General features: G+C 44.3%; 1 protein-coding gene across 1 annotated transcript; it reads left to right on the top strand.

The window, feature by feature from the left end:
• Positions 1-267: 267 nt before the first annotated feature.
• Positions 268-13082, top strand: si:dkeyp-120h9.1 (Y+L amino acid transporter 2-like). The gene is made up of 12 exons (XM_060043124.1): positions 268-496; positions 1329-1560; positions 2488-2663; positions 3775-3917; positions 5665-5790; positions 6567-6711; positions 7105-7228; positions 8089-8192; positions 8486-8582; positions 8849-8998; positions 11184-11367; positions 12053-13082. The coding sequence occupies exons 2-12, from the start codon at positions 1432-1434 to the stop codon at positions 12145-12147; spliced, it is 1473 nt and encodes a 490-aa protein (XP_059899107.1). The 5' UTR covers positions 268-496; positions 1329-1431; the 3' UTR covers positions 12148-13082.
• The last annotated feature ends 1419 nt before the right edge of the window (positions 13083-14501 follow it).

Here is a 14501-nt window from a genome sequence, read left to right as displayed (position 1 = left end):
CCATGTATTAGCAATATTTCATGATGCTCACCCGACAAGCCCGAAAGCAACGACGCTCAAATGTTTCTCAATGAGTCAAGCACACTCTATTCCACAATCGAAATGCACGCCGACATATATTGCAAGACTTTTCTTTTTTTAATTTTCCAACTCTTAACAACCTTTCCTCTTATTAATTTAACAGTTCAAAAATCTCCCACTCTTCTCCGTATGATGTTGACACCAATGCATTGAAGTAACGTCTTTGGATGATGTAAGGGAGGGGGCGGGGCTGTTTTACCGGGGGGCGAGCACAAGCACAGCAGTATCATGTATAACCTCCTTCTCTGGTTGATGGTGAACATTATATATCACACGTGTTGAGGAAGAACAAATCAATTCATTGAGGAACCCTCACTCACACTGTACGAGGCTTCGCGTTTCTTGTGTGGTTTGAATCGGGTGCTTTTTGTTTTACGGTGCAAAGTCTCTGATTGAGTATTTGGTTAAGCAAATGGTAAGTACAGCTGTTTTCTCTTGTTTGGAGCTAACTATTAGCATGGGTTGCATCATATCCACCAGGGGCGTTTAATACTTTATCAGTTTCCCGCTGAATGCCTCTGTTTGGGGTTGGATTATCCTCCGCTTAGTCAGCTGTGTGTTTTTGACGAAATAATTAGAAACAATAGCCCGGGGCTTTTCTTTTGAATGAGACATTCCTCCAAAGCTATTGTCGTAGAGCAATAGGTCTCGCGCCCATAGGTGATTTCTGACATGCAGAATGGAAGGAAGGGTTTGCGTTTACTTGGTTATTTTATCTTATGCATAGACTTATGTGCATGCATTTAACTTTCAGGGAAGGCAACACCATTGATAACCGTACTTCATTTTTCCTTGTTGGCTGTTATGTTGGTTCACGTACCACTATCACATTTTAGTATTTGAAAGGTAGACGTTTAAAAAAAAAAAGACTGGTGGTTGAATGGACGTCTTTACACAACTTATATGTTAAGGTATAATTAATTTAATGTTATACTACCTAGTTTTCGATAAACGGTTCAATTGATGGACATCAGATTAAATATTTTCCCCTGTTCCTCTAAACAATCTGATTTAGGTTATTCTAATTTCAATTAAACAATCAATCAAAATGTCCAAAACCAGTAAAAGACCTTTTACTCATCACCATAACCAAATTTAGCAATATAACCAAAATAGCCTAGGTCTACTAAACTACCGCCCTCCCACCCATCCTCCCATCTGTTATGCAACACCCCCGCCCCCCCCGCCCCCCCCGCCCCCAATCCATCCTCCCATTTTTTTTAATAATTTCCCTTTCGTCTTTCCAGACAACTTTGTGCGGTGCGATCCTTTGAGCCAGCCTATCTCCCTCATCGATTGGCCCTCAGTAACCTCCTCCTGTGTAACTGCTCTCCCGCCCCCGCCGCCAAGATGGTGGCCGGCCTGGACACGGTGTCCCAGAACAGCGGGGTGAGGTTGAAACAGGAGATCTCCCTCCTGCACGGCGTCTGCCTCATCGTGGGTAACATGATCGGCTCCGGCATCTTTGTGTCTCCAAAGGTAGGCTGAAGACGTGGCTTAGTGTGGTTCTCATGGTGTCGTGAGGCGCTTTGCAGTGCGGTAGTGGGGATTTTCTTTTGTGGGGGGACTGTATGACGTCATCAAAAACAAATCCCGCGTGCACACGAACCCGCGCACAACTTCAGAAAACCCACCTGTTTAATAATAATGCTTCTTTCTCATTAGCCCATTTATTACAACAATATGCCTACCTACAGGTCTAGACAAACTCATGTCACTCAACAAATGAATGGTTCAACTCAAAAAATAACCACAGCTCCTAACATCGCCATGCTACCACCAGTTTACAGATAGGCTAGGCCTGAAGTCACGACAAACACATTGTCTATTAAACAAGACCAATACTTTGTCGAGGGTTATATGAGTAAAATTAAACGTATAACTGATATGAGTAAATTGCTATATGCAAAAACACAATGAAAGTCCAACATGAACACAAACAGAAGACGGTGCTGCCATAGTGAAAACAAACGGGCAGGAAGAAAACGTTGACTTTTTACAGTGGAGTGTGGCGGACAGCGTTCCCCCGCCCACTGCACCCCTGGCGCGTTGGATGCAATGCCTCATAAGTCAGCTGGCTATTGACAGGAGAGCTACAAGATGGAACGCAAATTTGCATTACAAGTAGGCCTCGTAACAAATATGCATGTTTTCCACCTTATGGACTGTCCTATTCATGTAAATAGAGATGTATTGCTCTTCCATTTATCAAAGTTATTTTTTTTTTCAAACCAACAGAAATCCCTTTCTCTACAGGATGGTAGCCGTCCGCTAAGCTAATTCAAGCCTCTCATTATGTCACCTCTCATTATGTCAGCTAGTACTGAGTTACCGTCCATTGCCACTTTTATCATCCAGTTCAGCCTCATGTCTCTGCCCTCACTCTCTGTGGCCGTCTCTCTGAAGGGGGTCCTCTTACACACCGGGTCGTTTGGGCTGTCTCTGGTGGTGTGGGCCATCGGAGGCATCTTCTCCGTGTTCGGAGCGCTGTGCTACGCCGAGCTGGGCACCACCATAACCAAGTCGGGAGCCTCGTACGCCTACATCCTGGAGGCCTTCGGGGGGCTCCTGGCCTTTGTTCGGTAGGTTGGCCTCCCATATCAACTCTCGTTTCAAGGTCATACTCGCCCCGACCCCGGCATAGGAATGTGTGTGCATACAGGAGGGATTCAATCATGTGATCTGTAGCGCCACAAAAGAAGTTCAAGCGCTCAAGCGTTCAAAAGTATTAAATTGTATAATTATAATGGTTAAAGAGCACCAAGATCTCAGTTTGGACTGGCTAGAAATCATGTGAAACCTTTAAACTCACACGTGCTAGCTCATTCTGATGTGTAGCAATAGGGTTTTGACAGCTTTATTCGCCAAAATCAGCTTTAAGCGCCAAAGTCATTCCTAGTTGTGATTTATTGTATGTGTGTTTTCAGTGAGTTTGTCTTGGGGCATTTACCTCTGCGGGTGCAGCAGCCTCTGTTGCAGATGGCACTTGGCCAAATGTGTATTTGTTTTGTGATATGAAGGTATATAACAAAGCAGAGGTTTGTATATCTGCTGAAGATTTCATAAAGTACACCTGTATGTGCGAGACAAAGTTACCAGACGAAATTGCCCAACGCCTAGTTAGTTATGTTGGAGAAGAACTGTAATTTGTCTGCAATTTGTTGATTATTATCTGGGACCAGGAATGAAAGATGATCCTATTCTCCAACTATGGAGACGCAATGGGACTAGTGGTTATCCAATTAATGTTTTTTCCAAGCTGCTGAAACTGTTGCAGGAAAAAAAAATACTTTTAGGTTGTAGTATAGCATTAGTTTCTAGTGGCCAATGAATTGAAACGAAGTGTAATGATCCACAGAGCTGTTGGTCCGCTTTGATCTCGTCATCATGGCTCTTCACCTTTTCATTCCTTCGCCTTTCTTTCTTTCTTTCTTTCTTTCTTTCTTTCATGGGCCGGCTTCTGCAACGTTTTAGAGAGAAGTTGGGCGACATCTATAGCGATATATCGAGTATGTATTATGTCACCACTTGCTAGACAATTATTTTTTTCACTAAAATAATGAGCAAACTGTATGGGTAATGCAAAATGTCTGACAGAAATTGACTCAACTGAGCAGAAGTTCATGGTTTGCCACTTCTCGTAAGGCCATGTCCTGTCAGAGGAATTTGACCCTGATTGATGTGGTGTTGTAGGTTATGGACGTCGCTGATGATCGTGGAGCCGGCCTGCCAGGCAGTCATCGCCCTCACCTTTTCCATCTACCTCGTCCAGCCCTTCTACCCCACCTGCGCCGCCCCTTACGACGCAGTCCGTCTCATTGCAGCTGCCATCATATGTAAGCCCCACGCCGATCTTAATTTTTTTCCAAAGCCACCCGCGGTGACTCTTTAGATACCAGTCTGTAGCCGACGGGCGTAAGGCGTCTTGCTTAAGGACGCCCTCACAGCCCTATGAAAAAAATAAACGTGGACGGAATCAATGGTAAAACGTGGAATATTGAATAAACTCTATAATTTGGCTGAAATTGTTAAAGAAATAATATCAAAAGTTGGCCTGACTATTGTAGCAACCTAAATGTTTAATAATAGTAAAAGTACAGACTAATAGGCATACATAATTCCGTTTTCGATCGTGCTGTTTGAGGAGTGAGGGGGGGTCACATCGTCAAGAGTCCTCTTAAACACTATAAAACTAACCCTAACTAAAAATATGCGTAATTACAACTTAAAGTCCATGTGAAGAACAAAGAACAGCTCCATGTTATCAGAGCATTCCTCCTAAAAATGACGAGCGATCAGCAGATTCAGGACGAGAATCTATTAAGGACTTACAGATAATTGTTCTACTGAATATGGTTCTAAACATCGTCATTGCTGAGCTGTTAACATGCTAATTATTATTCCAAAACTAGGAGCTATTGTGGGGAAAGATATACTGTTATATCTTATTCAATTGTTAATGTTTTATTAATTCACAAAAGTAGATCTTCTCTGATGAAAACCATCCAGAATTCAGCTGGTAAAACACAGATTTCGGAGAAATGGAATTTGGGAAAATATAAAACAGATTTCATGTGGCTCTATTTTATGTACACGGCAATAGATTGGCCAATAAAGGGAGTTGTAGTGCACTTCAAACATGTAGGGTAAATGGTTCTGTTTCAGATAAGTTTGGTTATTTCCCGTTAATCTCAAATAATGTTTATCTGTAATCTTGCCGTGTGACCTTTTTGATCTGCTCACGGGGCCAAAGTCTAGTATTTATTCTTGTCTAGACCTAAGAACCAACTGAACTGAGGAGATGAAGCCACATTTGGTTTTAGGAATTCCTGAGCGGTGTGACGAACTAATACATAATCTTTCAAGTTATTTGTTTTATTGTTATCATTGTTAGAATATGGAAGGAATGCTTCTGAAATATCTCAGTGAAATGTGGAATGGCTAGTGCTAAATTACTGGCAGTTGGCGCTAGAGGTGGTTGGTGTTAAAGGCAATTAAGATAAAGGTGTGAAATGTGCCAGGTCTCACGTCAGGACAGGCCAATACATTCTGCGACCAGACCATACGTTTAAATTCAATCCTTCTGTTCATGTTTTCGACAGAGTTAGCAATACACAGGTGCTACGGAAGAAATCTAGAAGTTTTTTAAATTTCACTGTATTTACCACAAACGCGTAAAATGATTGTGTGTGTGTGTAATAACAAGCATGAGCATATGTGCTTTTCTTGTCAGACTCGGCGGGTGTATCTCTTGCCTACAGCTCCCTGCCTTTTTAGTACAGTATATGCTCAAGAGTTGGACATTCTCTTGATTTACACTATGATGTACAGAGGCATTCAAATCGCCTTGCCAAAGTGTCAGGTCTTCTACTTTATTATATTGCTATTGATAATGTCAAATAAATGAAAACAATTAAAAAAAAAAAAAATGAAGCTTTCTGTGTTCACTTTCTATCCACCAGGGATTGTGTGTGGAATGGGACTTGACGTCCAGATCCCTGCTCTTAATCATGCCAGTGTGCTCCCTGCCTAAAGGAGGTCCCTGCCTGTAACAGCTGTGTTCCTCTGCCCCCCGTGCCCCAGGCTTGTTGACGTTTGTGAACTGCATGAAGGTGAAGTGGGGAGCAATCCTGCAGGTGGGCTCCACCGTGGCCAAGGTCCTGGCCCTCATCCTCATCATCATCGCCGGCCTGGTCAGGCTGGCCCAAGGTGAGCCCCCCCCCCCCCTCTCAGCCTGCACCATCTATTTATAATATCTCATTCTGTCCTCCCACTCATTCTGCCTTCACAGTTTAGGTTAGTTAGGTTTATTGTACTTCCCACACTAGAATACCACCCATTTATGTTACAAAAATAACATACAATTGCAGGGGGGGGGGGAGAAACAGAATCACCCAGCAGGCCTAAGAGACCAAGAGAAACGACAAGATTCACTTGCAGTGTGACAGTATTACTGATGTTTCCATGTCTCGTACCATTTGCAATGCTTTTAACAATCTGATCCAAGAACCTGTTATTGGGTCAAGGGGAAATGAAAATGAAAGGAGGAAATATTTCCTAGCTGGATATATTACCTGGTGCATTGGCTATCCAGCGGGGTGGGTGACGAGACAGACTTTGTTTCGGAATGGATGGCAGCTAGGACATGACTTTCATCATTGCGATGGTTCAGGAAATTGATAAGAAGAAAAGTAATTCCAGTCTTGGAATTCCAGCAAATTAATCTTTGACGGACCCGAACAGAAATGTTTCTACTTCAAAATATGAGGTTGCATCATCTATAATGTGTTGGTTAGTGGCATGATATTCTCGTCCGAATCTCGTCCGTCTTGTTGAGCCAGTTCTCCTGTCATTGCTGTCATTTGTTTTGCCTTTTTTTGTTTATTCAGATTTCTTAACTCTCGCCTCACAGGACACCTTTCCTATTCTAACTGGATGATGTCCCTTCCATTGTGTTTGTGTGTGTATTCCCTACCCGTTCCCAGGTAACACCCAGAACTTTGAGAACTCGTTCAAGGGCTCAAAGCTGAACCCGGGGGACATCGCCCTGGCCCTCTACTCGGCCCTCTACTCCTACTCTGGCTGGGACACGCTCAACTTCATCACCGAGGAGATCCAGAACCCAGAGAGGTGGGGACCGCTGGCCCAGGGCCTCCCCCCCCCCGTCATGCACTAACACCCCATGGCTCTATCAGAGGTCCTTGAGCGATTGCTCGGAGGGAATTCTTGTTGAGACTTTTCATGGCTGCTTTGACATTTCTGTAAAGTTCTCTAAATCAGGGGGACGGGTAGGTTAGTGGCCAGTGGAGTGTTTGACCCCCAGCCGACGGTTACTGGGTCGAATCACCAATGCCTGCGGCCTAACCCCCAGTCATCCATGAATTGCCTTTTCTGTACCTGTCATCCATGTAACTGACCGTAAATGGAAGTAACGCATTCTCTGGAACGCTCGGTGTGTGGCTGCTGATGACATCTGATGACAACCGTAGGCCAAAGCTTCTCTTCAACCGTTTCCCCCCTCAGGAATCTGCCCCTGGCCATCGCCATTTCCATGCCCATCGTCACGGTGATCTACATCATGACCAACATTGCCTACTACGTAGTCATGGACATGGAGACTATCATCAACAGCGAAGCAGTGGCTGTGGTGAGACACACACACACGCGCACACACTGCTCTTAATTAACAATCTCACATTTGGCCCCATCTGGTGATGTCCTCTCCTTCCTGTTGTTGCTGCTTTCAGTTCCTCTCCTGTGTGTTGTCTGGTCGTCGTCGTCCCCCCCTCCTCCCGGGGGCCATCTGGGCTGCACCAAACCGCTGCTCAGTCAGAACAGTGTGCGCTACGCTCAGGACTCTACATGACAACGGGGAACCCTAACGCTGTTAGAGGGCCGAGCAGGAAGAGAGCCATTCGGGGGGGGGGGGGGGGGGGGGCGGGGATGTGATTAGGGGGCGGGTTGGTGGTCTCCAGTCGATGCGTCCATGGTTACCGGGCTCCTGGGTGGCTCTGGTTTCCCAATTAGAATGAGTGGAGCTGTAATTATCAGCAATCATTTCCAGTAGGCTGAAAGTCCCTCTAACAGTAAACCGCTTGACGGGTTCCATTACGACCGTGAGTTGTGTTTCCTCTCTCGCCACGAGTGTCTTTGCTCCTTTGTTGCTGCAGACGGATAAAGGTCAGAAGTACAGTGCAAGTGTAATTCAACGCTTTCACATATTGGGCGACATGGGTACCACGTGTGTTATGTCTGTGCTATACTTTTGGGTTTGTTCAATGACGAGCCTCCACATCCCATCAGTTTATTTCAGCGCCTGCAACTCATCCACAGACGATTAGATCAAGATGAAATGTGACATATGCATGACTGGCTATAAACGTTTCCCTGTCGTCTGACGGGACAATTGAGACGGTGTTTCCACGTAGAACGGAGGCGTTCTTCTTTTTTTTGCTCGACCTGTAACCCGAGAATGCTGAACGACGTGCTGACCTTCTTCTCCTCCAGACGTTTGCCGACCTGATTCTGGGTTGGGCCCGCTGGATCATCCCACTGGCGGTGGCCATCTCCTGCTACGGCGGCCTCAACTCCTCCATCATCGCCGCCTCCAGGTGACCCAGCGCCGACGCACCCGCTCCGACCTCCGACCCTCGAACCTTCCCTCTATCGCAATCGGCTCGAGGAGATGGTCAACGTTGTGACCTGTTGATTAAAGACTCAATCGTCGATTTCAAGCGTTTTTCCCTCGTTTGAGATGAGTGACGTGGTGATGAGTCTATTGTGGACCGCTGATGACTATTAATGGGAACCATGATAAGGCCCTTGTTGACGATGATGAGATCCTCTTGATGATGTCGTTCTAAAGGCCGCTTGTTGATCTTTATTGTTGGTTCAACGCCCTCAGGTTGTTCTTCGTGGGGTCCAGAGAAGGTCAGCTGCCCAAGGTCCTGTGCATGATCCACATCAAACGCTTCACACCCATCCCCGCCCTGCTCTTCAACGTCAGTGGTTCAGCCGTGGTTCAACGATGAATAAATCCAATACTTCGTTTGCATTTAGTTCTGTCATAAACGGCCAATTGATCTTCACCTGATCAAATTCTCAAAACAAAAGTATTTTCTTCAATTATAATTATTTACAATTTCAAACACAAATTATATTGACTAAAAAAAAGTCCTGTGCTGTCGAAACTGAACAACTCCTGAGGTTATTTATTGTCGTTCCCTCCCTTCTGGTTTTGTGTTTTTTTTCTTTTGTATCCGTTCAGGGTGGCATGGCTCTGATCTACCTGTGCGTGAGCGACGTCTACCAGCTCATCAACTACTTCAGCTTCAACTACTGGCTGTTCATCGGCCTGTCCATCGGCAGTCTGATCTACCTGCGCAAGAAGTTCCCCGAGAGGAATCGCCCCGTCAAGGTAGCCCCCGCCGTCTGCTCCTCAAAGCAACGGTTCACCCTAAACATACAATGCTAGCCTTTTCCCCACATTAAGAACCGTCTCTACGTTCAAACCCCTCGTTGATAGACTGTACCTTCAAGTGGGAGTTGTTCCTTGTGAACGTCCAGCGGTCCCTCGGCTGTAGCTCTCCCCCTGGGCGCTGGGTCGGCCTGGACGGTCAGAGGGTGGCGAGGAAGCGTTTGGTTTACCAGTGATGACTGAGTGTGCCTTTAGCTGTCGGCCCACAAGGGTTACCCAACATTGGAAACGCAATGCTATCAGTCCCTCTGGGTCTGAGATGAATCCGCCATATTAGTTTGTTGTAGTTCTGTTGGTCAGTTTGCTCCCTGCATATCCCCGTCCCACTGACGTCATTGGTCAAAATACATTTGAAGCGAACGAAAATTAAATGTTCACCCAGGTTTGAGCTTGTCTGCCATCAAAATCTGTTGGATTCACAAATTAATAGGATAGGATGGCACTCGTCTTCCTAATTTTTTAATTGAAAGTCCAACAGCAGAAATGTCCACAAATGGCTGCGAGAGAATTAGTTTGAGTTTGTTGTTGCGTAAAGGAACCGTGCCAAAGTATTACCTTATCTTGAGTGACGGTCTAATGTTGCGGTTTCCGCATTGACGAGATAACAATCACATAATCAGCGCTTTGTACATCTGCCTCAATCTGGATGTAAAAATCTGATTAAATTGAGTATCCCTTACCAGTGTTGGTAATAACACTGTTTAAAAGAACGGCGTTGGGTAACGCCGTTCTTTATTCAGTAACGGGATAATCTAACTAATTACCGTTTCCATCGTTACAACGCCATTACTGTATGTTAAATGCGGTGCCTTACTATTAATTGATTGAATTGAACTGCGTAATCCGAACGCACCCCTGGCTGCACACACAGACTGCTCGGGAGGAGACCGGGTGGGTTAACAATGAGATAAGCGATTATGATTTGCTAAGGCAGAGTCATGTTTCATGGTAGCCAATCGGGTTCGTCTCCCAAGTGACGCGCATTTATGTGAAGTGCGCGCAACTAAATATTTTGTTTTACTCACTCACATTTATTTCAAGTTATATTTTTGCTATAAGGTCTTCTGGAATGTCAGAAAATGTTCAGTATTAAATTTTGTACTAGATTTTTTTTGTTGAAAAGCAAGACAGTGCATCCCTGGTATTATCGTGTTACTTTCTTTGTAACGCGTCGCACACAACACTGTCTACCGGTCACACGGTAACGTCAAAATCCATACCTTAGCGCAAATTCACACCGGTTTATTTCTATAGCGTTTACACCGTACGCCCCTAGTTGAACTAGAGTATTCATATGGCTGTAGGAGGCGGTGGTGGTGGACTTGGCGTCCACAGGAGGGGCTTCTTAAGCCCGTCAGTCAGACACGGTGCTTTTTACTCGGAGCACGTGCGATTCCATAGGCGGGGGACTTTCGCCGTGCCACTTTGCAATGGCAAACTTTTGAGATTTTGTTGTCAATTTCAGAGTATGTAGCGAAGCGTCACCGGTGCGCTACAGGTCCTTAACCACATTTATTGTGTAAAGTACTTTCTACAAATAACTCGTGTGGCCCCTCGACTAATTCGTCTAGACTCGTCTAAATCCACTAGATCGTTGGAGCTTGGAGAGGATTTGTTTTCGCCGTTCACTCTCATGCACTTCAGCATCAACATGTGTGGGTGTGGTTTTGCACTAGGGCTGCCCGATCTCTGTGATCGTCCGGTACCGCAGACGTTCACCTGTATCCTTTCAGTTTTGCTTTGGATACAAATATTTCCATCGAGTGCAAGATGGGAGGTTTCAGTAGAGGAATGTACTTGGATATTGGATATTAGGGATCGTCCTGTCCCTAATGCCTCCGCCACTACACTATCTAGGGCCCTATGAATTCCGCGATAACGAAAACGCAGACGGGATCAGAAAATAAAAACGGAAACTTTTTATTTTTTTATCAAGCAGGAAGGTATTAAAAGTAACAAAGTTACAATTTAAAACGGGCCTGTCATAGTAAAATAACTGATTTCCAGCAGGTTCCTGTTCTTCAGCACATTCTCAAGCCACTCTCACTTGTCTCTTCAATGTCCTGTCCAATGATCAGAATGTGTCGTATTGACTCCCCTGTGTGCCCTTCCTCCCCCCCCCCAGCTGAGCCTGTTCTTCCCCGTGGTCTACTGCCTGTGCAGCGTCTTCCTGGTGCTCATGTCCCTCTACAGTGACCCCATCAACTCCCTGGTGGGCATCGTCGTGGCTCTCTCCGGCGTACCCGTCTACTTCCTGTGCATCCACCTGCCGGCCAGCTCCAGACCGGCCTTCCTGAACAAAGCCATAGGTAGGAGGCCCCAACTAGAAACCAGTGCCTGTCGACGACGACAGAAGGAATTTGCTGCCGAAACCAAAGTATTTTCTCACCGTCACCGCAGTCTGCGGCCGTTTAACAATATACACGAAGGACTCGCACATTTAAAAAAATATACCACATGGCAGCTTTACTTTAAAAAGATTTGCATGATGGCCAGTTAAGAAAAACAGATTTTGTTTCTGGTATACTAGGGCCTTAATGGAAATTGTTTTAGTGTATCACTGTTATGAGTTTTAGACCCCCTTTAGACCCTGGAGTTTTAGACCACCTAGAAGGAGGGATGCGGAGAGATGTTGAAAGGGGCTAAGGATATTCTGCACGTACTTTGCAAAACTGAAAGCCTGCCTTAAGTAGTAAGGGGTTTAACCCACATTTCAAAAGACCCTGTGTTTTATGCCAGAAATCCTGTGCGAGCAGTCATGAACACGGCCTCTAAACCTGTCTGAACCTGCTCCTCAGTGGTACATTGCACTAGCTGAAGACGCGTGAGAAATCACCTGACCATAAATTCTCGTTGCATCAAGTATTGATTTCTTGCAATGTCCTTTTGTCAACTAAATGATCTTATTATTGTACGTAAATTGTTCTGTGTATTGTGTACTGACTGTACTAACCGTTGCTCCTTGTCCTCTGTCCCCTGCCATACCTCGGTCAGATTCCTTCTCCCGGCGCACACAGATGATGTGCCTCTGTTGCGAAGCCTCCCCCGATATCGACCTTGACAATCTGGACCCGGATAAGATTCGATGAGAGGATTACGAATTGAGGAAGGAGTTTGGAGAGGCCATTAACCAGAGAAGCGGATGTGATGTGAACGTGGCTGAAGGAGCGATCCAAACTTGAGTTGAGCATCCAGTAGGAGGACTGCAAGGATTCACACAGGACTGGCTGTCAATCACAGATTTGCACTATCCCACACGGCCGCCTGGCTACAATGTTTCTGAGGCTTCGCAGCTGTGGATGTATTTATGTATTTGCAAGACTTGGACAGTGAGAATTCTTGTGATAGTTTAACGAATGCTCATCACCCGAGCTTCAACAGGGCGCTTTGGACTCAACACAGGATGCCGTATACATTGGATTCTATTTTTGTGATTGTTGTGCAATCAAAAAAAAAAAGTTTTTTAACTATTAAAAAGATGTTGACTTTCGAAATGTTTATTTAATAAAAAGTTTACAGCCCCAACGGCAGATAATGCTTGATGAAAGCCAATTTGAAAACCAGTGTAAAACTGTTTCATCCAGTATACTTTTTGTTTTTACTGTAGCAATTCTTGGAGTTAATCTTTTTGTACTTTCGTTGCAAATCTGTAGGATTTAGAGTTCATGAAGAACATGGCATTCCATTACGGCTCAGTTTCCACGTTCAGGATTTATATAATATCATAAATTGCCTTTATCACCAATCACCACTCAAAAACTTGATTATAGGAACTAGACAACATGCTTGCCCAGTTCTGTATTCTTTATTTGTATGGTACCTTTTGATTTTACCTTGTTGAAGACCTAAATATGTATATCTCTAAAGGTTCATCTTGTACAAAGCTTCCTCTACACCCACGTTCCTGCTCACCAAATGTTCATCTTCCTGTGTTCAGCTGATGTGTGCAACACCTTGTAATGACCAAATGTTTCTCTGTGGGATGGGGGCCACTCGTTTGTTTTAATATAAAAGCAAAATATTTAATGTTTTTGTACACACTCATTGAGAACGATAACAGTGTAAGTGGTTTGATTATTTATGTTTGTGCTTTTATCTAAAATTGTTCACCTGTTTTTGATAAGACTACACGTGGCACACGTTAGGCGAGTTTCAGATCAAGCCTGTGTTGCCTCGCATAACATAATGCATTCTGGGATCAAAATGTCAGAAATGCTGGCGATAACTTCCCTATGCGACATGCCACATGACTTTAAAAACTCGCGGGAGCTCCCTCCATCTGCATTTCTGTGCATATGGTCTCAAATAAATGCGGACCCAATATGAGAGCTGGTAAATTGTGAAAAATGATTTAGACTAATCAGACAACGCGGTTATGTTATAGACCCTAGAGCAGGGATGGGCAACTGGCGGCCCGCGGGCCGCCAGTTGCCACCAAAATAAATAAATAATTGATCGAGTTAGAAAACTCGGTCAAGAAAGATGAGAAGAATTCATAGAATTGAAAGGCAAACCCATGCGTCTAGTTTGCTTAGAAACGATATCAGTCATTAAAGATATCCACTTAAATCGCCACTACATCTGCAATGAATATCATGCTTGTTGGGTTTGAGTTCATTGAGTTGTTGCACTTAATGTTGGGCCACGTTTTTCAGTTTTGTGACATTGAATGATGATGTATGTGAGCCCTTTGCAACGATAAAAAATACTGACCATTCATATGGCTGTTTGAGCATGGAAAACATGAAATGAATGTATATTGGTTCAATTAGCATACCGTACATAGGTTATGATTCTGGAAGATTTTTTAGGTAGTGGCCATCCCCAAAATGCACCAGAATACAGGAAATCATCTCTACCAAATTCAAAATTGTGTAGCTTCTCTCAGCTCACGTTTAGTTGAAGTGTGCAGTCATGTGGCCCTCTGATGGTTATGATGAAAATGTGACCCTCTTTATCATGAAAGTTGCCCATCCCTGCCCTAGAGTATCTGTGGTATAAAGGCTGGGACGAATTTCGAATTATAAATAGGGACAATCCATAACGTTAGCTCTCTGGCTTATAGTTTAGCGGACTAGAATACCTCCCGTTGCCAAGTCTTACTGGAGTAGTGAACAACGTTTCCGTTGCATAAGAGCCTTACGGGAGGGTAATGATTGTTCCAGATTTTAGTCAAACCCTCAGGCATTACCAGGGAAACTAAATTATGGCATGGGAAAACTTTATATATGGATTGTAAAACGCATGAAAATATAAATGAACTTAATTTATTTTCTTTGGCAAGTGACCATGGTATAGGCGGGATAATGCCCTTCGAGGTGTCCAAAACATGTTTGATCGATCCTAATTAAAGGCTACTTTTATGAGGGAGATGAACTCAAACAGAGTATGCATTTAATAAGCATGCAATACGAATAAGAAATGCATAATTATTAAAGTATTT

The sequence above is a fragment of the Gadus macrocephalus genome, chromosome 22 (assembly GCF_031168955.1).
Source record: "Gadus macrocephalus chromosome 22, ASM3116895v1".
Classification (NCBI taxonomy): Eukaryota; Metazoa; Chordata; class Actinopteri; order Gadiformes; family Gadidae; genus Gadus; species Gadus macrocephalus.
The sequence above is the reverse complement of the archived record's forward strand: the minus strand, read 5'-3'. Positions and strand labels throughout refer to the sequence as shown.